Genomic DNA, 27031 nt, shown 5'->3' with positions numbered 1-27031 from the left:
TGCCCAAGTCTTGGAAAATATTGGAAACTTTTTCTGTACTCTTTAAAGTAAATTTTAAGCCTAATCCTTTGACTGCCCTATTTGGTATTGTTGGAAGGAAAGATATCATCTTGAAGACATCAGATCTGCACATTCTGGATTTTATCTCTCTTATGGCTAGGAGGGCGCTTTTGTTTAAATGGAAGGACTCTGTTCCACCTAATCATGCTGAGTAGTTACGGGATGTTATGGCATGCCTAAATTTAGAAAAGATTCGTTGTTCAATTTCTGAATCTCACCAAGATTTTCAAAATAAGTGGGGGCCATTTTAAAATTATTTTCATAATCTTTGACTTCTTGTTAAAGTACAGAAGTTGCTTAATGGCATATTTTTTTATCTGATAAGTGTCTTGTTTTCTTTTTTTTCCCAAACAGCTTCGACTTTGGTAGTGGGTGTAGAACTTCTTTTAATAAAATTGTTCATATTCTAATATAGGAATTAATCTAGTCTATATTAATATTGAGTCAGGTGTTCATTAATGTGACTCAATATACTGTATCTGGTATTATTATATTTTTCCTTTTGTTTGATGATATGTATTCTATTGGACTCTGTATTCTTCTATATAGAAATCAATAAAAATATTGGAAAAGAAAAGTAAATTTCTGTGCACTATGTTTGTAATTCATCGTAACTTTGATGCCTTTGCACTGTACTGCTACTACAAACAACAACACGTGGCCAAGTGGTTAAGGCGTTCGTCTAGTGATCTGAAGGTTGCTAGTTCGAGCCTCAGCTGTGGTAGCATGTTTGTGTCCTTGAGTAAGGCACTTAACCACACATTGCTCTAGTCTGTGCGAGGAGTGGCGCCCACACAGACATCCAATCTGCGCCTTGTAAGGCATGAAAAAGCCCAATGCAGTCCTCTCATGGTCAGAGTCAACGTTCCCTCTTCCCCCCACCCCCCCACCGCTGCTACAAAATAGCACACTCACAACACGCTGGAGGAACTCAGCAGGTCGGGCAGCATCCGTGGAAAAGATCGGTCGACGTTTTGGGCCGGAACCCTTCGTCAGGACTGTAGAGGGAAGGGGCAGAGGCACACCATGTCATATATCAGTGATAAAAAACCCAATTCTGATCCTGACCCTTCAAGTTCCTCCGGCTTTGGAAGGCCACAGTCAGTTTGTGTGGGCAGTAATGTCTCTCGTTCCATTACACTGAGCACTGGCTCTCCCGAAGGCTGTGTGCTCAGCTTGCTGCTGTTCAGATTGCTAATGCATGACTGTGTTGCAGGATCCAGCTCAAACCATATTATCAAGTTTGCGATGACACAACAATGGTTGGCCTTATCAAGAACAATGACGAGACGGAGTATAGAGAGGAAGTGGAGTGGCTGGTGGATTGGTGTGACAAAGGCGATTGCAGCAGGACTCAGACAAATTGGAAGAATGGGCAAAAAAGTGGCAGACAGACGCCAGCGTTGGGAAATGTATGATAATGCATTTCGGTAAATGTAACAATAGTGCGGACTATTATCTAAATGGGGAGAAGGTTCAAACATCAGAGGTGCAAAGGGACTTAGGAGTCCTTGTGCAAGACTCCCAGAAGGTTAATTCACAGGTTGAGTCTGCAGTAAAGAAGGCAAGTGCAATGTTGGCATTTATTTCAAGAGGAATAAAATATAAAAACAAGGCGATAATGTTAAGCCTTTATAAGACACTAGTCAGGCCGCACTTGGAGTATTGTCAACAGTTTTGGAACCGAGATCTCAAAAGCAATGTGTTGTCCTTGGAGAGTCCAGAGGAGGTTCACGAAGATTATTCTTGGAATGAAAGGGTTAACATATGAGGAGCGTTTGGTAGCTTTGGGCCTGTACTCACTGGAAATTAGAAGAATGTGTAGGGATTTCATTGAAACCTACCGAATGTTGAAAGGACTAGCTAGGGTAAATGTTTCTTATGGTGGGGGTATCCAGACCTAGAGGGCGTAAGGAGGAACTGTTTTAGCCAGAGAGTTGTGAATCTGTGCAATGCTCTGTCACAGACTGCAGTGGAGGCCAAGTTGGTGGATATATTTAAGGCGGAAGTTGATGGTTTCCTCATCAGTCAGGGCTTCAAAGGATAAGGTGAGAAGGCAGGTGTAAGAGATTGAGTGGGCTCTGGGATCAGCCACGATGGATGAGCTGAATGGCCTAATTCTGCTCCTACGTGTTGTGGTCTTCAGGACTTCAGGAAGGGTGTAGGTGAACCATCCCCCTCTGCAAATATATGGCTCCTCCATAGAAAGAGTTAAATGCACCAAGTTCCTGTGAGTTCACATCATGGATGACCTCACCTGGTCCCTTAATATCACCTCCCTGAACAAGAAGGCACAGCAGCATCACCACTTCCTAAGAGGACTGAGGCAAGCAAGGCCCCCCCCCGGCCCTTCCTCCCACCTTAATTGTATTTTACAGGAGCACCATTGAGAGCTTCCTGACAAGTTGCATCTCCATCTGGTATGGGAGAAGTCTCTCCAAAGTACTGTGAGAACAGCTGAGAGGATCATAGGGCACACTTATCAGGAGCGCTACATATGCAGGGCCTTTAAGTAGGGATCCCACCCATCCATCCTGCATCCTCTTTGATTTTCTACCATCAGGCAGGAGACTACGATGCGTAAAGACAAGAATGGTCAGGATGAAAAACAGTTTCTTCCCACAGGCCATTAGGCTTCTGAACTCCCTACCACCTCTTATTCAAAGTGTCACTGATTAATCTGTTCCACACCTTACAATATTTAATATTGCTGCACTTCATTCATGTGTGATTAGTTTGTTATTTATGTGTGATTCTGTCATGGTCTGGATCGGGGTCCCTCTAAATTTAGCTTGTTTACGTTACGATCCGGACCGTTGATTCCCTGTTTTCCCGTGTCCCTCGACTTTGGTGATTAGAGGCAATTAATGCTTGGCTGAACCGGTAGTTTATAGTCTCCGGCTTTCAGCCGTTCGGGCGGGAGCGTCTGCAAAGTCATCCAAGGTACGGTGTGCCGATGTCATCTGGCCGGACCAAGCCTAGTCTCTGCCGAAGCAAGTGCCGGTAATTCACCTTTCCTCACCGGAGCAACCCTGTCCAGTTACCTCGCCGAAGCGAGCCTGCAAAGTTTCCTCACCGAGGTGGGTCTGTCAGTTAACCCGCCGGAGGGAATCAAGAACCTCTGTCTACTGTTCTCGGGCCGAGTCGAGAGCTCGCCACTACCTGGAGGTTCCAAGTCAAGTCCTGGCCCTGGCGGCATTTAAGCACCAAATCAAGTCCTGGCCCTTGCGGCATTCAAGCACCAGGTCAAGTCCCGTCCCTGGCGGCATTTAAGCACCAAATCAAGTCCTGGCCCTGGCGGCATTCAAGTACCATGTCCAAGTCTTGGCCCTGGCGGCTTCCCAGTTCCGAGTCAAGTCCTGGCCCTGGCGGTCTGTGATTCCTGTCCTACCCCCTTGTCTGAATCCCTTCTCTGCCCCTCTCGCCTCTAGCCCTTGTCTGCAGCCCCCGCCTGCACTTCGGTCTAGTTCCATCGCCGGAGCTAGATAGGTACTGTCTGGTGTTCATTCGTGTTTGTCTTGTCTTGTCTTGTCCTCGCCTCCGTGGGGCAAGTCAGGCCGTCTTGCCGTTGCCCCGCAGGGAGTCATGTCTTGTCTTGTCTTGTCCTCGCCTCCGTGGGGTAAGTCAGGCCGTCTTGCCATTGCCCCGCGGAGGGTCATGAGTCCCAGCCCTATGTCCTGTACCTAAGGAGGGGTCCCAGCTCTCTGTTCTGTGTGCAAGTCCCGGCCCTATGTCCTGTACCCAAGGAGGGGTCCCGGCTCTGTGTTCTGTGTATGTGTCCGTGGTTCCATGTACCTGCTCCCCGAGACCGAGACTCTGTGTTCCCATGTTCCTCCTCTCCCTAGCCCATGTCATGTCCTTGCTTGGTTCTGGGGTCCGAGCCCGAGGCAAGACCCAGGTACTGGGTCCTTGCCCAGTCTTGGGCTCGGAGTCCATACTGTAGCATCTTCACGTCTCCTCTAGTTCTGGGCGCCGATTCTGAGTCCTAGCCCAGACCCTTGGTCCCAGCCTAGTCGTAGTCCTCAGTCCTTGTCCAGTTCGCTATTCCTACTCCTGCCTTGCTCTCCTGGTTTCGAACAATAAACTAAATTTAAGTAACCTCACAAGATGTGTCTTGCATTTGGGTCCACCCTTGCTCCCAATGCCCCACCATTGTGACAGATTAATCTATAGATTTTATCCTTACCTTCATAAGTTATCTTGTGCTGATGTGTACTGCTGTGCTTTACACCCTGGTTTGAAGAAAAGTCTCATTTCTATATTCATTGTATGGTCATATACATGTATATAGTTAAATCACAATAAACTTCAACTGGTTTGAAAACTGTTGTTATTATTATTGTCCTGTTCCTTATCTTTAGTGTCTTTTTGTGCTGTATTGATTCAAAGGAACGATTATTTGGTTCGCCTTTACACTTGTGTACAGGAAACGACTTTAAACCATCTTCAATCTTACGTGTTTCATCTCACAGACATTGCTCGGGGCTGGAAGCAACCGTAGCAACTTAAAAAGGGCAATTCTGGTGAATCAATCTGCAGAGCCACCTCATTGAAAACATTTTCTTCTGCAGATTAATTTTGTCACTGCAGTAGGCACAGGCAGCAGCTGTCCTGCCTGCAAACCCCAGAAAAGGCTGCAGCGAAGGTTTAATGCTGCTGCTTTGAAAGGGACCCTCATGTTATACCGTGACCTGCATCCCCCGCAAACCCCGGACAAAGGCTAGAGGAAAGACTTAATGTCACTGCTTTCAAAGGGTCTCTCATGTCATACTGTGACCTGTATCCCCTGCACCATTACTTTCTCTTTTGTAACTTCTCTTGCAACCTAATTCTGCTGCAAAACAAGAAATTTCAAGACGTATTGGTTTAATTATACGTATGTCTTAATGCGATTTATAGCATTTTATGCAATGCACTGTACTCCTGCTGCAAAACATTTTAGTGACGCTTTTCTTAATGCTCATAGTATTTTTTGAATTGTACTAGAGTGCTACCGCAAAACAATTGTAATGACATATATAAAATATATTTCTTAATGGAATTAATAGCTTATAAGGATTCAACCAGTCTTCAAGAAATTCCGTGATTTATTATAAATAGATATTTCTTCATGTAATTTTCTGTATTGCGCTCTCCGGCTGCCGCAAGTCAGCGCATTTCATGCGATTTTATCAACGATATTAAACCCGATTCTTAATGTTCCGGAGATTCCGATTTCTGTGCATTTTATACTCAGGAACCGCGTCTTTTTCGTGGCCAAGGTTTCGCGCTTAATCTGATGAGAGACTCCCTGGTAATCAACAATCATGTCTATCAGGAGTCACCTTGAACAGGGACATCAGAGCCGGGGGAACTGACCCCCGGCTCTCCGTCAACACACAGACAGTAAAACACCTTCCCGTCTATCGATATTTATTGATCCGGGGTTTCGGTCGGAGCGGGTTCTCTCCCCGCTTCAAACGCTGTTAAACCTGCGACACTCACTCGACAGGTGGAAAATTCCAGCCGTTTCCAGATGCTTCTCCGACAGCCCGAGCGCCAACGGCGTAGAGCGCGTTCCCATTGGCCGCCGGGCCGGCGAGGGGGCGGTTCATCGTAACGCTACGGCTGTTGATTGGCGCGAGGGTTCGCGTTCTTTCCAGAAGCTTCTGTGGCGCTTGGGGTCGGGAGCTGTCCAGTGAGGAGCAGAGCCGGTGTCGGGGCAGATCGGTTTGGCTGTGTGGAGCCTTCGCGTTACAAACAGTGAGTATCAGCGGCGTTTCCACCCTTGGGTTCATTCATTTAATACTGGGACTTTATTACTGCAGTGGGGGGAGGGAGAGGGGGAATGGTCGGGTGCCGGGGGGGGGGGAGAGGGGGAAATGGCCGGGCGCCGGTGGGGGAGAGGGGGGAATGGCTGGGCACCGGGGGTGGGAGAGGGGGAAATGGCCAGGCACCGGGGGAGAGGGGGAAATGGCCGGGCGCTGGGGGGAGGGGAAGAGGGGAAAATGGCCGGGCACCGGGGTGGGGGGAGAGGGGGAAATGGCTGGCACCGGGGGGGGAGGGGAAATGGCCGGGCACTGTGGGGGGGAGAGGGGGAAATGGCCGGACACTGGGGGGAGGGGAAATGGCCGGGCATCGGGGGATGGGGAGAGGGGGAAATGGCCGGACACTGTGGGGGGAGGGGAAATGGCCGGGCATCGGGGGATGGGGAGAGGGGGAAATGGCCGGACACTGTGGGGGGAGGGGAAATAGCCGGGCATCGGGGGATGGGGAGAGGGGGAAATGGGCGAGCACCGGGGGATTGGGAGAGGTATATGGCCGGGCACCGGGGGATCGGGAGAGGGGGAAATGGGCGAGCACCGGGGGATCGGGAGAGGGGGAAATGGCCGGGGGGAGGGGGAAATAGCCAGGCACCGTGGAGGAGGGGGAAATGGCCGGGCACTGTGGGGGGCGGAGAGGGGGAATGGCTGGGCACTAGGGTGGAGGGGGAGAAATGACTAGGTACCAGGGGTGGAAAGGGGGGAAATGTCCGGGCACCAGGGGAGGAAGAGGGAGAAATGGCCGGGCACCTTGGGGGGAGGGGGGAATAGCCGGGCACCTGTGGGGGGATGGATGGGCACCGGGGCGGGAGGGGGGAAGTGGCCGAGCACCAGGGGAGGGGGAGAAATGACTGGGTGCTGCGGGGGGGGGGAATGGCCGGGCACTGGGGGGGAGGGGGAAATGGCCGGGCACTGGGGGTGGGGGAATGGCCGGGCACTGTGTTGGGAGAGGGGAAATGGCTGGGCATCGGGGGATCGGGAGAGGGGTATATGGCCGGGCACCGGGGGATCGAGAGAGGGGGAAATGGCCAGGCACCGGGGGGGGGGTAGAGAGAGGGTGAAATGGCCGGACACTGGTGGGGAGAGGTGGAATGGCCGGGCACCAGGGTGGAGGAGGAGAAATGACTGGGTACCAGGGGTGGAGAGGGGGAAAATGTCCGGGCACCGGGGGAGGAAGAGGGAAATGGCTGGGCATCGGGGGATCGGGAGAAGGGGAAATGGTTGGGCACTGGGCGATCGGGAGAGGGGGAGATGGCCGGGCACCGGGGGGGGGCAGAGAGGGGGAATGGCCAGGCACCGGGGGAAGAGGGAGAAATGACCGGGCACGGGGGGGGGGGGGGAGTGGGAATGGCCGGGCACTGGGGGGGGGGAGAAATAGCCGGGCATCAGGGGTGGAGGAGGGGGAAATAAGCTGAGCACCTGGGCGGGAGAGGGGGAAATGGCCGGGCACCGGGGGGAGGGGGAAATGGCCGGGCACCTGGGGGGGGAGGGGGAAATGGCCAGGCACTGTGGGAGGGAGGGGAAATGGCCGGGCACCGGGTGTGGGGGGAATGGCCAGGCACCGGGGGGGGGGTGGAGAGGGAAATGGCCGGGCACCGGGGGAGGGGAGAGGGAATGGCCGGGCACCAGGGAATTGGGAGAGGGGGAGATGGCTGGGCACCGGGGGAGGGGGAGAAATGACCGGGCGCTGCGGGGGGGGGAATTGCTGGGCACCAGGAGTGGAGAGGGGGAAATAGCTGGGTGCCGGGGGGGGAGGGGGGGAAATGGCCAGGCACCTGGGGGGGAGAAGGGGAAATGGCCGGGCACCTGGGGGGAAGAAGGGGAAATGGCCAGGCACTGGGAGGGGGGCAGAGAGAGAAATGGCCGGGCACCGGGGGTGGGGGGAATGGCCAAGCACTGGGGGAGGGGAGAGGGAATGGCCGGGCACTGTGTTGGGAGAGGGGAAATGGCTGGGCATCGGGGGATCGGGAGAAGGGGAAATGGCCGGGCACTGGGAGGGGGGCAGAGAGAGAAATGGCCGGGCATCGGGGGATGGGGAGAGGGGGAAATGGCCGGACACTGTGGGGGGAGGGGAAATAGCCGGGCATCGGGGGATGGGGAGAGGGGGAAATGGGCGAGCACCGGGGGATTGGGAGAGGTATATGGCCGGGCACCGGGGGATCGGGAGAGGGGGAAATGGGCGAGCACCGGGGGATCGGGAGAGGGGGAAATGGCCGGGGGGAGGGGGAAATAGCCAGGCACCGTGGAGGAGGGGGAAATGGCCGGGCACTGTGGGGGGCGGAGAGGGGGAATGGCTGGGCACTAGGGTGGAGGGGGAGAAATGACTAGGTACCAGGGGTGGAAAGGGGGGAAATGTCCGGGCACCAGGGGAGGAAGAGGGAGAAATGGCCGGGCACCTTGGGGGGAGGGGGGAATAGCCGGGCACCTGTGGGGGGATGGATGGGCACCGGGGCGGGAGGGGGGAAGTGGCCGAGCACCAGGGGAGGGGGAGAAATGACCGGGTGCTGCGGGGGGGGGAATGGCCGGGCACTGGGGGGGAGGGGGAAATGGCCGGGCACTGGGGGTGGGGGAATGGCCAAGCACTGGGGGAGGGGAGAGGGAATGGCCGGGCACTGTGTTGGGAGAGGGGAAATGGCTGGGCATCGGGGGATCGGGAGAGGGGTATATGGCCGGGCACCGGGGGATCGAGAGAGGGGGAAATGGCCAGGCACCGGGGGGGGGGTAGAGAGAGGGTGAAATGGCCGGACACTGGTGGGGAGAGGTGGAATGGCCGGGCACCAGGGTGGAGGAGGAGAAATGACTGGGTACCAGGGGTGGAGAGGGGGAAAATGTCCGGGCACCGGGGGAGGAAGAGGGAAATGGCTGGGCATCGGGGGATCGGGAGAAGGGGAAATGGTTGGGCACTGGGCGATCGGGAGAGGGGGAGATGGCCGGGCACCGGGGGGGGCAGAGAGGGGGAATGGCCAGGCACCGGGGGAAGAGGGAGAAATGACCGGGCACGGGGGGGGGGGAGTGGGAATGGCTGGGCACTGGGGGGGGGGAGAAATAGCCGGGCATCAGGGGTGGAGGAGGGGGAAATAAGCTGAGCACCTGGGCGGGAGAGGGGGAAATGGCCGGGCACCGGGGGGAGGGGGAAATGGCCGGGCACCTGGGGGGGGAGGGGGAAATGGCCAGGCACTGTGGGAGGGAGGGGAAATGGCCGGGCACCGGGTGTGGGGGGAATGGCCAGGCACCGGGGGGGGGGGGGTGGAGAGGGAAATGGCCGGGCACCGGGGGAGGGGAGAGGGAATGGCCGGGCACCAGGGAATTGGGAGAGGGGGAGATGGCTGGGCACCGGGGGAGGGGGAGAAATGACCGGGCGCTGCGGGGGGGGGAATTGCTGGGCACCAGGAGTGGAGAGGGGGAAATAGCTGGGTGCCGGGGGGGGAGGGGGGGAAATGGCCAGGCACCTGGGGGGGAGAAGGGGAAATGGCCGGGCACCTGGGGGGAAGAAGGGGAAATGGCCAGGCACTGGGAGGGGGGCAGAGAGAGAAATGGCCGGGCACCGGGGGTGGGGGGAATGGCCAAGCACTGGGGGAGGGGAGAGGGAATGGCCGGGCACTGTGTTGGGAGAGGGGAAATGGCTGGGCATCGGGGGATCGGGAGAAGAGGAAATGGCCGGGCACTGGGAGGGGGGCAGAGAGAGAAATGGCCGGGCACCGGGGGTGGGGGGAATAGCCAAGCACTGGGGGGGGGGGGGAAGAGGGAATGTCCGGCACTGTTGGGGGAGGGGAAATGGCTGGGCATCGGGGGATCGGGAGAGGGGGAGATGGCTGGGCACTGGGGCGGTGGAGAGGGGGAATAGCCAGGCAGCGGGGGGAGGGGGAGAAATGACCGGGCACGGGGGGGGGGGAGGTGAGAAATAGCCGGGCACCAGGGGTGGAGGAGGGGGGAATAAGCTGAGCACCTGGGCGGGAGAGGGGGAAATGGCCGGGCACTGGGGGATTGGGAGAGGAGGAGTTGGCCGGGCACCAGGGGAGGGGGAGAAATGACTGGGGGCTGTGGGGGGTGGAATGGCCGGGCACCGGGGGGGGGGGAGAAATTGCTGGGCACCAGGAGTGGAGAGGGGGAAATAGCTGGGTGCCGGGAGGGGAGGGGGAAATGGTCAGGCACCTGGGGGGGAGAAGGGGAAATGGCTGGGCACAGTGGGAGGAAGAGGGAAATGGCCGGGCACCTGGAGGGAGGGGGAAATGGTTGGGCACCGGGGGGGGGGAATGGCCGGGTACTGGGAGGGGGGCAGAGAGAGAAATGGCCGGGCACCGGGGATTGGGGGAATGGCCAAGCACTGGGGGAGGAGAGAGGGAATGGCCGGGCACTGTGTTAGGGGAGGGGAAATGTCTGGGCATCGGGGGATCAGGAGAGGGGGAGATGGCCGGGCACCGGGGGAAGGGGGAGAAATGACCGGGCACCGGGGGGTGGAGAGGGAATGGCCGGGCACTGGGGGGGGGGAGGGGGAGTTGAAATGGCCGGGCACTGCGTGGGCAGAGAGAGAAATGGCCGGGCACCGGGGGTGGGGGGAATGGCCAAGCGCTGGGGGAGGGAGAGGGGGAATGGCCAGGCACTGGGGGGAGGGGGAGAAATAGCCGGGCACCAGGGGTGGAGAGGGGGAAAATGTCCGGGCACCGGGGGGGGGGGAGAGGGAAATGGCCGGGCATCGGGTGGGCGGAGAGGGAGAAATGGTTGGGCACTGGGGGATCGGGAGAGGGGGAGATGGCCGGGCACCGGGGTGGGGGGCAGAGAGAGAAATGGCCGGGCACCGGGGGTGGGGGGAATAGCCAAGCACTGGGGGAGGGGAGAGGGAATGGCCGGGCACTGTGTTGGGGGAGGGGAAATGGCTGGGCATCGGGGGATCGGGAGAAGGGGAAATGGCCGGGCACTGGGGGATCGGGAGAGGGGGAGATGGCCGGGCACCGGGGCGGCGGAGAGGGGGAATGGCCAGGCAGCGGGGGGAGGGGGAGAAATGACCGGGCACTTGGGGGGGGTGAGAAATAGCCAGGCACCAGGGGTGGAAGAGGGGGGAATAAGCCGAGCACCTGGGCGTGAGAGGGGGAAATGGCCAGGCACCTGGGGGGGGGAATGGATGGGCACCGGGGGAGGAAGAGGGAAATGGCTGGGCACCGGGGGGGGAGGAGGAAATGGCCAGGCACTGTGGTGGGGAGGAGAAATGGCCGGGCACCGGGGGTGGGGGGAATGGCCAGGCACCGGGGGGGGGGGGAGGAGGGGGAAATGGCCAGGCACCGGGGGAGGGGATAGGGAATGGCTGGGCACTGTGTTGGGAGAGGGGGAATGGCCGGGCACCGGGGGAGGGGGAGAAATGACCAGGCGCTGCGGGGGGTGGAATGGCCGGGCACCGGGTGGGGGGGAGAAATTGCTGGGCACCAGGAGTGGAGAGGGGGAAATAGCTGGGTGCCGGGGGGGGAGGGGGAAATGGTTGGGCACCGGGGGGGGGGAATGGCCAGGCACTGGGGGGGGAGGGAGAAATGGCCGGGCACTGGGAGGGGGGCAGAGAGAGAAATGGCCGGGCACCGGGGGTTGGGGGAATGGCCAAGCACTGGGGGGGGGGGGGAGAGGGAATGGCCGGGCACTGTGTTGGGGGAGGGGAAATGGCTGGGCATCGGGGGATCAGGAGAAGGGGAAATGGCCGGGCACCGGGGGATTCAGGAGAGGGGGAGCTGGCCGGGCACCGGGGCGCGGAGAGGGGGAATGGCCAGGCACCGGGGGGAGGGGGAGAAATGACCGGGCACCGGGGGAGAGAGGGAATGGCCGGGCACCGGGGGGAGGGGGATGAATGGCCAAGCACTGGGGGAGGGAGAGGGGGAATGGCCAGGCACCGGGGGGAGGGGGAGAAATAGCCGGGCACCAGGGGTGGAGGAGGGGGAAATAGCCGGGCACCTGGGGGGAGAGAGGGGGAAAATGGCCAGGCACCTGGGGGGGGAGTGGGAATTGGCTGGGCACCGGGGGAGGAAGAGGGAAATGGCCGGGCACCTGGGGGGGAGAGGGGGAAATGGCCAGGTACCGGGGGGGAGAGGGGGAAATGCCCGGGCACTGGGTGGGCAGAGAGGGAAATGGTCGGGCACCGGGGGGGGGGGTGGGAGAGGGGGAAATGGCTGGGCACTGGGGAGGAGAGGGGGAAATGACCGGGGGGCTGGGGGAGGGGAAATTGCTGGGCACCGGGGGGGCGGGTGGAGAGGAATGGCCAGGCACCGGTGGGGGACGAAATGGCCGGGTACTGGGGAGGATGGCTGGGCAGCATGTGCAGAGCCATTGAGAGTTAGGTCTGGACGAGCCAGCATCCTCTGTCATGGGAAGAGCCCCCGCTGTCCGGTTCTCCCCTTTCCGACCCCACCCATCTGCTTGTGGGGCTGGTTTCCAACCAGTCTCCCTCCCTGAGCCTTTTGCAGCTTCAGTTAATGGGGCGGGTATCTGGGGCACATCAGACATTCAGGCTGCTTGGTGAGGCAAGCACAAAAGTTGCTTTCTTTTCGCCCACCCAGCTGCCGCTGTCTGCTCAAGTAACCCAGGGATGTGTGTGAGGAGTGAATTTCAGGTTGTGTTTCCTGGCATTAAATTGATCTTTCATTTGGACAAAAAATTAGCAGCCTTTTTTTGTTTCCATGTATGAAAGGATGTCTGTGAAAAATATGAATTTCAGGTTGTGTACCATGTAGGTTCTCTGGTATTAAATTGATATTCCTTCCTTCTGCTCGGACAGAGAAGTGGCTGGTCGACAATAGGGTTTGGTCTGATCCTGCTCTTCAACAGAACAAATGGGAGCAAACACTTAATTCTTCGTTTTGTTGGGAAGGCAAATCCCAGGATTGTATCCTGCAAGCAAACTTTGATAAATAAATGTTCTTTGAATCTAAATCGGGAAAAAATCAGAAGTGTAAAGGGACTTCGAAGTCCAGAATAACTTTATTATCAAAGTACACACCATGCATCACCATATGTATTTACTGAGATAGAGTTCTGGCCCAGCAACCCCTGATTTAACCCCAGCCTAATCACGGGACAATTTGCAATGACAGTTAACCTACCCAATCGGTACATCTTTGGACTGTGGGAGCACTGGGACGAAACCCATGGGGAGGATGTATAAGCTCCTTACAGAGAGTGGCAGGACATGGTCCTAGGTCATTGGTACTACACTACCCTGCTGCCCTATACAACCCTGGCATGCTGAATGGATAGATGAAACCCAATACAATCAATGGAGGAAGGTGGATCTCAGGGTTGTATAAGGTATAGGAGCAGAATTGGGTCGTCTGTGCCCCATGTTCCATCATGGCTGATTTATTTTCCCTCATGCCCACTCCTGCCTTCTCTCTGTAACCTTTGATGCCCTGACTAATGAAGAGTCTGTCAGCCTCCACTTTGAATATCCCCGATGACTTGGCTTCCATAGCTGCCTGTGGCAATGAATTCCACAGATTTACCACCTATAGAAATTTCTCCCCATATCTGCTCTAAATAGTGACATATATGTACTTTGATAATATATTTACTTTGAATTGTTAGAGGGTGAGGGGAGAGTTGATACTGGATTGTGCAAGATGATCAGAAGCATTGATCAGGTGGACAGTTTCTTCCAGGGTGGAAATGGCTAATGAGAGAGGGTCTATTTTTAAGGAGATTGGAGAAAAGTACAAGTGGTAGGTGGATGTATATGATTCAAAGTAAATTTATTATCAGAGTATATAAATGTCACTATATACAACCCTGAGATTCATTTGCTTGCAGACATTATAATTAAGCGCAGTGGTCCCCAAACTCCCCAGAGGAAACGATATGAGTCAGCTGCACCTTTCCTCATTCCCTGTCACGCACTGTTGAACTTGAAATAACCTACCAAATAATACTAACATATAGTAAAAGCACGAATGATATGATAAATACACAGCCTATATAAAGTAGAAATAATGTATTGTGGCAGCTCGCCCACGCAGCAAGCAAACCAGCTCTAGCAGTCGCCGGTGAACCCGCATCCAGCAGCAACTGAGAGGAATCTGAGTGCGGGGCAGACCTCGGCCCGGAGGCCGACGTTGCTTCGGCCCCGCAGAGAGCGGGAGTTGCTGGGAGAGGGTACTTAAGCACGCGCGGATTCAAACAGTAAACGGTTCAACCTGACCCTGCTCGAGTCAGTATCTTGTTTTCACTCGTAGCGTATCAGCGCGACTACAGTATGTACAGTGTAGTTTCAGGATCGGGAAGATTAAGCCAAAACTGATTTGTAGGAAAAAAAATCGGCACATCACGCATGCACACATAGGTGCCTGCGCAAGGCTTCATGGTCATGGTAGTCTTTCTCAGGGTAAACACAAAGTGTCCTGTATTTGACTGCTACTTTTGTCCCTTATTTGGAAGTGAGAAAGTTGGCAACCCTACTTGAACATTCCCCCCTCCCCCGGGTTGGCCGGTCCGCAAGAATATTATCAGTATTAAACCGGTCCGCGGTGCAAAAAAGGTTGTAACAAAAAATGGCACAGCCTCAGAAAAGAGGGGCATCATTTTAGAACAGAGAAGGGGAAGAAACAGAAGCCAGAATGGTGACTCTGATTAAGAGAAACAATCAAATCAATGAAAAATGCACACAAGACAAACAATCAATGTGCAAAAGATGATAAACTGCAAATACAAAATAAAGCAATAAGTATGGACAATGTGAATACAGTCCTTGAAAGTGAGTCCATAGGTTGTGGGAAGTTCAGTTCAGTGATAGGGCAGCTGAAGTTATCCTCTCTGTTTCAGGAGCCTGATGTTTGAAGGGTAATAACTGTTTTTGAACCTGGTGGTGGGAGTCCTAAAGCTCCTGTACCTTCCACCCAATTGCACAGCGAGAAGAAAGCTACTTTTCTGCAAGAACACTCTGTAGATGAGTTCAGTGAGGGGAAAACTCATGCAGGATTCCCTAAAGGGTAACATGCCAGTTGAGTTGGTGTAAGGAAAATAAATACAATGTTAATATTCATCTTGAGAGGACTAGAATACAGCAGCAAGGATGTAATTTGCTCTCTGAGTATTGTGAGCAGTTTGTGAGAAAAAATGTGCTGATATTAGAAAGAGTTCAGGGGATGTTCACAAGAATAGTGTCAGGAATGGGAGTTAACATAGTAAGAGCATTTGATGGTTCTGAGCTTGTACTCACCGGAGTTCAAAAGAATGTTTGGTGGGGGGGGTGGAATCTCATTGAAACATATTGAATATTGGAATGCCTTGACAGAATGGTTGTGAAGGGAATGTTTCCTATAGTGGGGGAATCTAGGACCAGAGGGCACAACGTCAGAAAAGAGGGGCATCATTTTAGAACAGAGAAGGGGAAGAATTTCTTTAGCCAGAGTGGTGAATCTGGAATTCATTACCACAGGCCAAGTCATCGGGGATATTCAAAACAGAGGTTGATGGGCTGTTGATTTGTAAGGGTATCAAAGGTACCAGGGACAAGGCAGAAGAATGGGGTTGAGAAGGATAATAAATCAGCCACGGTGGAGCAGACTGGATAGGCCGAATTGCCTAATTCTGCTCCTATGTCTTAGATGTTCCAGTCTCTGACCAGGTGCCATATTCACTGAATTGCAATTGAAGCTGTTTGCAATGGGTGGTGAGTGGCAGCTAGGGAGAGCTGGTTTAGTCCTCACTCTAACTGCCATCTGTGTGGAGTTTGCCTGCTGTCCATGTGACTGTGTATGGCCTCCCAGGGTGCTCCTCTTTTCACTAAATTGCCCCCAGTGTGTTGGTGAGTGGAAGGATCTGGGTAGAGTTGATGGCAACGGGAAGGATTGAATGGGATTGGTGTACAAAGACAGTTGGAAATATCCTTCAGCCCGTTTCCCGTAATGGGGCATAGACTGCCCTGTTCTGGGTCATTCATTCAAGTTCCCAGGTGTAGCCCATCTCGGTGTATCCTTCCTCTCCCAGAGATGGTCTGTAGAGCTTCTGTGTTGTGTCTGTAACACTATGGGATGGGTTGTTAGCCCCATGCCTAACCTTCCTTTCACAGCTGGGCTTGGGAATGACCATGGTGGAGTTGTTGGAAATATTGCTGTTTTGTAACTTCCCAGGCTTGTTCTGCAATGTTCTTGACTATTGCATGGATGGCTCCTTATTTTCGTCGTGGGGGGAACAAGAGGTCAAAATGTACTTGCAAGTGTAACTGTGTTAGAATTCTGTTGCTGTTCTGGGAAGGGGAAGAGATGAAACAGGTGAGCAGGAAATGAATGAAATGAATATGAGGGCTCCATCTGCCATGGCAGAGATGGATGGGAGGAGTTCATTCCCACCATCCTGAAGCTTAAATAGTCCTTCTAAGAGCCAATGGTGCCCCACACCGACCGCAGTGGCCATCTGAGCTCCTTTTCCTGGTTTCATTTTAAATGCTTTTTTTCTGCTCAGTCTGCTCTCAGCTCTCTCCATTACTATGGAGAGGCCAACTGTGGATTAAAAGGACATCTCTCATTCTACTTTTAGCTTACAAGTAATCATATGAATGTTGAATTTTTCAATGTAACCTTCTCCCCCTTAGTCATAGCCATACTTTATTGATCCTGGGGGAAATTGGTTTTTGTTACAGTTGCACCATAAATAATAAATAGTAATAGAACCATAAATAGTTAAATAGTAGTATGTAAATTATGCCAGTAAATTATGAAATAAGTCCAGGACCAGCCTATTGGCACAGGGTGTCTGACCCTCCAAGGGAGGAGTTGTAAAGTTTGATGGCCACAGGCAGGAATGACTTCCTATGACGCTCTGTGCTGCATCTTGGTGGAATGAGTCTCTGGTTGAATGTACTCCTGTGCCCACCCAGTACATTATGTAGTGGATGGGGAACATTGACCAAGAAGGCATGCAACTTAGACAGCATCCTCTTTTCAGACACCACCGTGAGAGAGTCCAGTTCCATCCCCACAACATCACTGGCCTTACGGATGAGCTTGTTGATTCTGTTGGTGTCTGCTACCCTCAGCCTGCTGCCCCAGCACACAACAGCAAGCATGATCGCACTGGCCACCACAGACTCGTAGAACATCCTCAGCATCGTCCGGCAGATGTTAAAGGACCTCAATCTCCTCAGGAAATAGAGACGGCTCTGATCCTTCTTGTAGACAGCCTCAGTGTTCTTTGACCAATCCAGTTCATCCCTTCCATCTACCCATCACTGTCACCTACCTGTCTTCATCCCACCCACCTCCCCTATACTAACAATCTCTTCTCTATCCCAGGACATGAGTTTTACCTTTTTCTTCCACAGATGCTGCTTGACCAGCTGTTCCTCTGGTGTTTTGTTTTTCTTCCAGATTCCAGCATTTCCTGTCTTATCTACAAATCTTGAAGTGTCAGTTTACTTAAGTAACGAAATGTTTAAAATCTTCATCAGAACTCCAGTGTTTTTCTTCTGGGTTTTTGGTTGGTCAGTTCAATGCCACATGTAGCTATTTCTATTGAGAGTGTGATCAAAATCTTATTCACACCTTAGTTAACACTCAATAATGACTTTAACTGTAGTTGGAGCTAATGTGACTTTTACAAATGATTTCTTACTAAGATGCTTAGGGTAATATTTAAATTATTCAATAAATAGATAACAATGACAAAGTTATAACAAACAATCTCTGATCCATTATAATAAAGAATTAAACATTAATTATCACATATGTCAGAAGTTACAGCGAAATGCGTCATTTGAGTCAGTGACCAAAACAGTCTGAGGATTGTGCTGGGGGCAGTCCACAGGTGTTGCTATGCTTCCAGCACCAACATAACATGCCAATAGTATGTCTTTGGAATGTGGGATGAAACATACAGACAGCTATGGGAATTGAATCACAGTTGTGCTGTCCCATGGATGGCAATTCTTAGTGATTCCCATATCTCTAAGGTTGCAAAAATATGTTAGAAATGAAGAACTTAAGTACGTATTTTATGAATGTTTTGAAGTAAAAGCTGTGAAACTATTCTTGCAGGCAACATGTCTAAGGGACCAGCAGTTGGAATTGATCTTGGGACAACCTACTCGTGTGTAGGTGTCTTCCAACATGGCAAAGTTGAAATTATTGCCAATGACCAAGGCAACCGCACCACTCCGAGTTATGTTGCCTTCACTGATACAGAGAGATTGATCGGTGATGCAGCCAAGAATCAGGTGGCTATGAACCCAACCAACACTGTATTTGGTGAGTTACTTGAAGATCTTGCAATGTAGATAAACAGATTGTAAATTGCTGAACTTTCTAGTATTTTTCCTCTGGTGCTTTACTGCATCATTTAAAAAAGTACAGCTAGGTGAATTAGGGCATTCAAAGACTTGCAAACTGAGTTAGTGCTGCTTTCTGGCTGATTTGTATTGAGCTACAGAGGAGCTAATTATTGCTTATGTGGGCACTCAGGTTGAGATTGGGCGTTCTCAGCATGAATGGTTTGCTAAATTACATTTCTCTTCTGGTCATGGAACATGCTGTAAAGCACAATAAGTGTAGAACTATGCTATCTCATGGCAGAAAAAAAATTCTATGTCTCAATTTTTATCAATCTTCTGAATTTTATAGATGCCAAGCGCCTAATTGGGCGTAGATTTGAGGATTCTGTTGTCCAAGCTGACATGAAGCACTGGCCTTTCAACGTAATAAACGATGGTAGTCGTCCTAAAGTTCAGGTTGAATACAAAGGTGAAAGCAAGTCTTTTTACCCAGAGGAAATTTCTTCAATGGTGCTCACAAAAATGAAAGAAATTGCAGAAGCGTACCTTGGAAAGGTAGGGTAACTAACTATGTGCTGACGGCTTGTCACATAATTTACCATTAACCATCTTACATGGGAACAAGAGAATAAGTTTTTTGTCATGAACTTATACACATTCATTTCTTAAACTAGATACTAAAATGGAAGTAAATCAGTGTTGATCATATATGATAACTCTCATCCAAATGACCTACACAAAGTGATAGTTTATCAGATAAAATTTAGTTTAACTCTTCCTGCGTTGTATTCCTTTCAAAGTACTTGTAGTGAAAGGTGGTCTGAAATTCAAAGGACTTTGGGGAATCATTGATTAGAGAAAACTGTTAAACTTAAGTTTACAATATTCAATTTAAATTCTTTGTCTTGCAGACTGTTACAAATGTTGTTATTACAGTTCCTGCTTATTTTAACGACTCTCAACGCCAGGCAACAAAAGATGCTGGAACAATTTCTGGGCTTAATGTCCTCCGTATTATAAATGAGCCAACGGCTGCTGCCATAGCTTATGGCTTGGATAAAAAGGTATTTCAGAAGGAAATGTTTTAATGACATGGGCTGTGATTCTTAGTGCCTATATCAGGTTTTTAGCTATTTCAGCCAATTTTTGTGCTTGATGTTAGGGTAATCTGCAAGTTAACTTTCAGAAGCCAGCAGGGAGAGGATGTTTATGTTGAGTGAAATAGCAAATTTCTAGTAACTGTAAGCTATTAAGTTTTTCCTTGAACAGTCTGATCATTTGTTATCAAAGAGCTTTAACAATTTAACTGTTTAAAGGACCATGAGAACAGAACCTTAGGAAAACCACTGGATGAGGTGTCATTTCTGAACTGCTTTAGCTCAAAATGCTGCAGATTTTTTTCCATATAAAATACCTTTATTAGAAGGTTAGTGCTACAATATATACAAACCAGTGACTGACACAATTACTACACTATTACTAGACAAACGACATTAAACTAAAATGTTTCCATCTCTGTCAATGATGTGTTTTCATCAACAGGTTGGTGCTGAAAGGAATGTCCTGATCTTTGACCTGGGTGGTGGTACTTTTGATGTCTCCATCTTAACCATTGAAGATGGAATCTTTGAAGTCAAATCTACAGCTGGTGACACCCACCTCGGTGGCGAAGACTTTGACAATCGCATGGTCAACCATTTTATTACTGAGTTCAAACGAAAATACAAGAAAGACATCAGTGACAACAAGAGAGCTGTTCGCCGTCTCCGCACTGCCTGTGAACGTGCAAAGCGTACGCTGTCATCCAGTACACAGGCTAGCATTGAAATTGACTCCCTGTATGAGGGTGTTGATTTTTATACCTCAATCACCAGAGCACGATTTGAAGAGCTCAATGCTGACCTCTTCCGTGGCACTCTTGACCCTGTAGAGAAATCCTTGCGAGATGCCAAACTTGACAAGGCTCAAATCCATGATATTGTGCTGGTTGGTGGATCCACCCGCATTCCCAAAATCCAGAAGTTGTTGCAAGATTTCTTCAATGGCAAGGAATTGAACAAGAGCATCAATCCTGACGAGGCTGTTGCATATGGTGCAGGTAACAAAGTTCATTATTAATAGGGGAAATACAGTGGATTTCTGTTAATGGGGCACATTGGTATCAGTACATTTTAGCCCAATCAGTTGAGGTTTCGTGGAAACATTAAAAGGTATTAAAATGCTATTAACTAAATAACATTATGAGTTTAAATAAAATACAAAACAAATTAGTTCTACAGTACTATAAAGCTGCTGTGTTCTTTTGATTTGAATGCAAATGAACAAAATCGGTACTGATAATGGACTGCCTTTATATAATGCTTTAGACAACTGCATCTTCCAAATCTTTATTTTCATTGTAATATTCAAGATCAAAGTTCTTCATAATTCCGAACTTACTGAAGTAGTGAAATCGTTTCATTTTCACTCCCAGCCAGTTCTGACATCTCCAAGCCTGAATGCTTGAAACCATGGTGAGCAAAACCATTCTGAATTGTCTTATTGCACAGATCTCACTATCAGTCACAATAATCACTACTTTTTGAACATAGACACACACAACTGACGCTGTTCACTCTAAGCATGGTGTAGTGTCGAACAGCCACGTAACAGCGCACGACTGGCGCTAGTTTAGAAACTATTCACCAGCAATTTTCAAGAACTTTGATCTCCTGTCCCATTTAAGTGGCATAGAGCCCCAAATAAACAAAGGAAATCTCGGTTATTTTGTCAATTTTTGTTATTTAAATATTGTCCCACATAGGTTAGGTATTGTCCCAATTAACTGCAGCATATGGTCTGATTAATCGAAATCCTGGAACTGTTTCTGGTTCTTGGAACACTTATTTCAAATTGTATTTTTGTAAGTTCATACTATAATGTTTGTAAGCAATCACTCTTGATGCTTATAGATAGACTCTTGGTCTGTCTATAAGCATAATCTTGTAATAAATGTAAATGTCAAATATGTAATGCGGTTATGAACTTCGATTTCAGCTGTGCAGGCTGCCATCTTGGCTGGTGACAAGTCAGAAAATGTACAGGATCTACTATTATTAGATGTCACTCCTCTCTCTTTGGGCATTGAAACAGCTGGTGGTGTGATGACTGTCTTGATCAAACGAAATACCACCATTCCAACAAAGCAAACACAGACATTCACCACCTACTCTGACAACCAGCCAGGGGTGCTCATTCAGGTGAGGTTTTATTTTATATTTAAACTAACCAATTGCTAGTTGGAGGGGTTGGTAGTATTGAGGAACCAGGGAGACTACAGGAGGATTCAGACAGATTAGGAGAATGGGCAAAGAAGTGGCAGATGGAATGCAATGTCAGGAAGTGTATGGTCATGCACTTTGGTAGAAGAAATAAAAGTGGTAGACTATTTTCCAAATGGAGAGAAAATTCAAAAAACTGAGGTGCAAAGGAACTGTGCAGGATTCCCTGAAGGTTAATTTGCAGGTTGAGTCTATGGTGAGGAAGGCAAATGCAATGTTATCATTGATTTTGAGAGGATTAAAAGCAAGGATATAATGTTAAGCCTTCATAAGGAACTGGTGAGGCCTCATTTGGAGCATTGTGATACCTATGGAGTAGTGAAAGGCCTTGATGGAGTTAATGTGGAGAGGATGTTTCCTATGGTGAGAGAGTCTAAGATTCAGCCTCGGAATAGAGGGACGTCCATTTGGAATGGAGATGAGAGCAGTTTCTTTAACCAGAGGTTGGTGAATCTGGAATTCTTTGCTGCAGGTAGCTGTGGAGGCTAAGTCTTTATGTATATTTAAAACCCAAATACAGTAGAAGCTATTTATAGAGACGCCCATTAACCAGTTTTCTACTGACTACCTTGCAAAGCTGAGACGACTGCACAAAATTGATCTTTGTTTTATGACTGCTGTCATTTGTGAATCGACAGGGTCTGATGGATAGACGGTCTGATTAGGAACAGTCAACATGGATTTGTGCGTGGAAGGTCATATTTGACAAATCTTACTGAATTTTTTGAAGGGGTTACTAGGAAAGTTGACAAGGGTAAAGTAGTGGATGTTGTCTATATGGACTTCAGTATTAATATCGAAGTAGTAAAATAGATTCAGCAGTGGCTGGATGGGAGACGCCAGAGAGTAGTGGTGGATAACTGTTTGTCAGATTGGAGGCCGGTGACTAGCGGTGTGCCTCAGGGATCTGTACTGGGTCCAATGTTATTTGTCATATACATTAATGATCTGGATGATGGGGTGGTAAATTGGATTAGTAAGTATGCAGATGATACTAAGATAGGTGGAGTTGTGGATGATGAAGTAGGTTTTCAAAGCTTGCAGAGAGATTTAGGCCAGTTAGAAGAGTGGGCTGAAAGATGGCAGATGGAGTTTAATGCTGAAAAATGTGAGGTGCTGCATTTTGGTAGGACTAATCAAAATAGGACATACATGGTAAATGGTAGGGCATTGAAGAATGCTGTAGAACAGAGGGATCTCGGAATAATGGTGCATAGTTCCCTGAAGGTGGAATCTCATGTGGATAGGGTGGTGAAGAAAGCTCTTGGTATGCTCGCCTTTATTAATCAGAGCATTGAGTATAAGAGTTGGGATGTAATTTTGAAATTGTACAAGGCATTGGTGAGGCCAAATTTGGAGTATTGTGTACAGTTCTAGTCACTGAATTACAGGAAAGATGTCAACAAAATAAAGAGAGTCCAGAGAAGATTTACTAGAATGTTACCTGGGTTTCATCACCTAAGTTATAGAGAAAGGTTGAACAAGTTGGATCTTTATTCTTTGGAGCGTAGAGGGTTGAGGGGGGGACTTGATAGAGGTGTTTAAAATTATGAGGGAGATAGGCTTTTTCCATTGAGAGTGGGGGAGATTGAAACAAGAGGACATGAGTTGAGAGTTAAAGGGCAAAAGTTTAGGGGTAACATGAGGGGGAACTTCTTTACTCAGAGAGTGGTAACTGTGTGGAATGAGCTTCCAGCAGAAGTGGTTGAGGTAGGTTCGATGTTGTCGTTTAAAGTTGAATTGGACAGCTATATGGACAGGAAAGGAATGGAGGGTTATGGGCTGAGTGTGGGTCGGTGGGACTAGGTGAGAATAAGAGTTCGGCACAGACTAGAAGGGCCGAGATGGCCTGTTATCGTGCTGTAATAATTATATGGTTATCTATTCGTATTCTGTAATCTGGAAATTGTATTCTTAGGTGTTCGAGGGTGAGAGAGCGATGACAAAAGATAACAACTTGCTGGGCAAGTTTGAGCTGACTGGAATTCCACCTGCTCCAAGGGGTGTGCCTCAAATTGAGGTGACTTTTGACATTGATGCCAATGGTATCTTGAATGTGTCTGCAGTGGACAAGAGCACCGGAAAAGAAAACAAGATCACCATCACAAATGACAAAGGTAAATCTCTCACTTCATGACTTTCAAAACTTGTTCAAGATTTCTAGCATCAATAGCTCACTTCACTTTTGTTCTGAATTCCATAAGTGATTTAAGAACCAATATCATAGGTGGGACGCAGCTGGTGGCGTAGTGGCATCAGTGCTGGGCTGTGGAGTGGGAGGCCCCGAGTTCGAATCCAGTCGGCTCCCCTGCACGCTTTTCATCCATGCTGAGTTGAGAGCTGGTGATCTCTTTGAAAAAAAACTCACCCAGCAGAAGGCAATGGGCAAACCACTGCTGTAACTTGCCTTGTACACGATTTCCCACTACGTCAGAGTAGTATGGGAGAAAGTCGTCCGCTAATCAGAGAAATTCTGGATGTGACATACCATTCCTATTATAGGTGGATATTTTATTGATCCCAAAGGAAATTACAGTGTAATAGTAGCATTACAAGTACAGATTTACAAATATTAGAAGAAAGTAGAAAAAATAAAAAAATAAGTTACCTCAAACAGTCTTAACAGGAGGTGGTCATTGCTTCCCCAGCTATAGGTTGACACATTAATAATAATAATGTAGGTAGCATCCAGAATTTTTCCGGGTAGCGGACGACTTCCTCCCACATTATAAGAGCCTAATAGCCAAGGGTAAGAATGATCTCGTATAGCGCTCTTTGGAGCAACACAGATGTCTTAGTCTATTACTAAAAGTGCTCCTCTGTTCAGTCAAGGTGGTATGTGGAGGGTGAGAAATATTGTCCAGAATTGCCAGGATTTTCCGGAGAGTCCTTTTGTTCTACCTCAGCCTCCAGTGTGTCCAGTTTAACTCCTATAACAGAGCCAGCCTTTCTAATCAGTTTATCGAGCCTGTTGGCATCACTCATGTTTATGCCATTGCCCCAGCACACCACCGCATAGGGGATCATACTGGCAACAACAGGCTGGTAGAACATGTGAAGGAGAGGAATCCATCCTTTGTATCTGTGGCTTAATGTTGAGTCAGGATCCTATGTAGTATGAGTTGTAAAACTGAAATTATCCTTTTGAATTTGCAGCAAAGTAATGCAGTATAAAGATGAATGTATTCAACATGATTATCCTTTTATATAATGACTTGTAAAAATATAATGTTCCTTGGAATTCCTACTCAGCAGGGCAGTCCAAATCTTCAAGTGTTCTATTTGGTATCTATGTCAACGGGCTGTTCTACTAAAAATGTAAACATTACTCTGATTAAATGAACAGGTCGTTTAAGCAAAGAAGATATTGAACGTATGGTCCAAGAGGCTGAGAGATACAAAGCAGAAGATGAACAGCAGCGTGATAAAGTGTCTTCAAAGAACTCTCTTGAGTCCTTTGCATTCAACATGAAAGCTACCGTTGAAGATGAGAAGCTGAAGGGCAAAATAAGTGACGATGACAAGCAGAAGGTTCTGGACAAATGTAATGAAGTTATCAACTGGCTGGACAAGAACCAGGTACAGTTTATAGGTGTATGGAACATTTCAGATTCAATGAGGCTGATATTTCAGTTGATCCTCAGTCTTGACTGATGATCTATTCCAAAACATTCACTAAACTTGAAAATCAACTAACTGGTCAATATCTTTTCAGACTGCAGAAAAAGATGAATATGAACATCAACTAAAAGAAATTGAGAAGGTCTGCAATCCAGTCATGGCCAAATTGTATCAGAGTGCTGGTGGTATGCCAGAAGGCTTTCCTGGAGCTGGTGCTGCTCCTGGAGGAACATCTGGACCAACTATTGAAGAAGTTGACTAAAATACATGCGTCATTAATTTGTTTGTTAGTGTATTGTAATGTAAACATTTCATTATTGTTTCTAAATGTGTAAGTTTAACGAAACTTTAAAAACATCTGGATCAATAAATACTTTGTGAACGTGATTGTCTTGTAGAATGAAAATCGCTTAAAATGTTTAAACAATCTCTTGTTCAGTTCCAATGGAAGCTTTCTTCTCTGAACACTCCTGGTTTTTAATTCTCTAATTTGAATGTCCACATTTTCTATTGACACTTGTTTCACTTCACATCCACCTAAATTAGAACTGCATTAAAACTGGACAGTTTTGATCCTTTCACGTTTAAAAAAGAACAAGTTAAAAGGGGCGGGTGTTGTGTCTTCTGCAGTTACATGGGAAAATGTCATGAGAAGGAGAGTGCCTGGCAGAGAAAGGACTGGGGAGTCATAAAAAAACTGAATTTAGAGAGAATTGTTAAATAGTCACCTGTCCCTTTTTACCTAGTAACAAATCTATACTGACCCATTTCCTAGTACTTAACCCATGGACTTGCCTACTTTGAATACCTGTGGGAGTTTCTACCCTCTGGGCACATTTTGTTTTCTTGGCCAGGTGGCAGTGAAATAAGCTTTGTAATTTCCTGTCATTTAACCTACAAATTATTTCACCAGATGGTACAAATTACTGGTTACACATCAACTACCAGGAATTTACCACTAATTAACATATATGTACTTCTCTCAATGTTTTAACTGTTTCTTTGTAGACTTTACGTATTCATAGAAAACCTACAGCACAATACAGGCCCTTCGGCCCACTGTGCTGAACACGTCCTTACTTTAGAAATTACCTAGGGTTACCCATAGCCCTCTATTTTTCTGAGCTCCATGTACCTATCCAGGAGTCTCTTAATGTGTCGCCGACAACTATTCCACACACCCACCACTCTGTGTTTTTTAAAAAAAACTTACCCCTGACATCTCCTCTGTACCTACTTCCAAGCACCTCAAAACTGCCCTCTCGTGCTAGTCATTCCAGCCCTGGGAAAAAGCCTCTTGACTATCCATACGATCAATGCCTCTTATTGTACACCTCTATCAGGTCACCTCTCATCCTCTGCTGCTCCAAGGAAAGAAGGCTGAGTTCACTCAACCTATTCTCATAAGGCATGCTCCCCAATCCAGGCAACATCCTTGTAAATCTCCTCTGCACCCTTTCTATGGTTTCCACATCCTTCCTGTAGTGAGGTGACCAGACCTGAGCACAGTACTCCCAAGTGGGGTCTGAGCAGGGTCCTAAAGAGCTGCAACATTACCTCTCGGCCTTGATCAATCCCTTGATTGATGAAGGCCAATACACCATATGCCTTCTTAACCACAGAGTCAACCTGCGTAGCAGCTTTCTCCAAGATCCCTTCAATATTGTTCACTTGCCATCTAAGGGAATTATATTTTACTATTGCTCTACAAGTACGCACCTGTTTCACCAACGATTGTCACAGTGGTTCTAAATTTTTAATTGGTGCTAACAAATCAGTTTTCCGTTGACCCCTTCAATTTTATTTAAAGCTGCATGCAGTTTTGCTTTTCCTACTAGCTAATGGAAATATGTAACTAAAGATGTTCTAAAAGGTTTCTCAACATTTCTCAGCCTCAGTTGATGGGGCAAAATATTCTAAATCCATCTGACATTATTCTGGCTATTTAAAGTGCAGCTTGGGGCTTTCCAGAATTCATTTCTGGTGCTCTGTGGGGA

The 27031-nt window shown here is 49.1% G+C and overlaps 1 protein-coding gene across 1 annotated transcript; it reads left to right on the top strand.

Annotated features, from left to right (window-relative positions):
- Window positions 1-5710: 5710 nt before the first annotated feature.
- LOC140185144 (heat shock cognate 71 kDa protein) lies at window positions 5711-25421 on the top strand. Its single transcript, XM_072238520.1, has 9 exons — window positions 5711-5802; window positions 17861-18070; window positions 18443-18648; window positions 19005-19157; window positions 19636-20191; window positions 21130-21332; window positions 23332-23530; window positions 24760-24992; window positions 25129-25421. The coding sequence occupies exons 2-9, from the start codon at window positions 17866-17868 to the stop codon at window positions 25294-25296; spliced, it is 1923 nt and encodes a 640-aa protein (XP_072094621.1). The 5' UTR covers window positions 5711-5802; window positions 17861-17865; the 3' UTR covers window positions 25297-25421.
- Window positions 25422-27031: the final 1610 nt, after the last annotated feature.

The sequence above is a fragment of the Mobula birostris genome, chromosome 20 (genome assembly GCF_030028105.1).
Source record: "Mobula birostris isolate sMobBir1 chromosome 20, sMobBir1.hap1, whole genome shotgun sequence".
Classification (NCBI taxonomy): Eukaryota; Metazoa; Chordata; class Chondrichthyes; order Myliobatiformes; family Myliobatidae; genus Mobula; species Mobula birostris.
The sequence above is the reverse complement of the archived record's forward strand: the minus strand, read 5'-3'. Positions and strand labels throughout refer to the sequence as shown.

Bases quoted from the DNA above. Each gene is read 5' to 3' on its own strand.
- LOC140185144 (XM_072238520.1), top strand. From the start codon at position 17,866: ATGTCTAAGGGACCAGCAGTTGGAATTGATCTTGGGACAACCTACTCG. The intron at 19,158-19,635 runs GTATTTCAGAAG...TTTCATCAACAG, and splicing joins CTTATGGCTTGGATAAAAAG to GTTGGTGCTGAAAGGAATGT. The intron at 24,993-25,128 runs GTACAGTTTATA...ATATCTTTTCAG, and splicing joins ACTGGCTGGACAAGAACCAG to ACTGCAGAAAAAGATGAATA.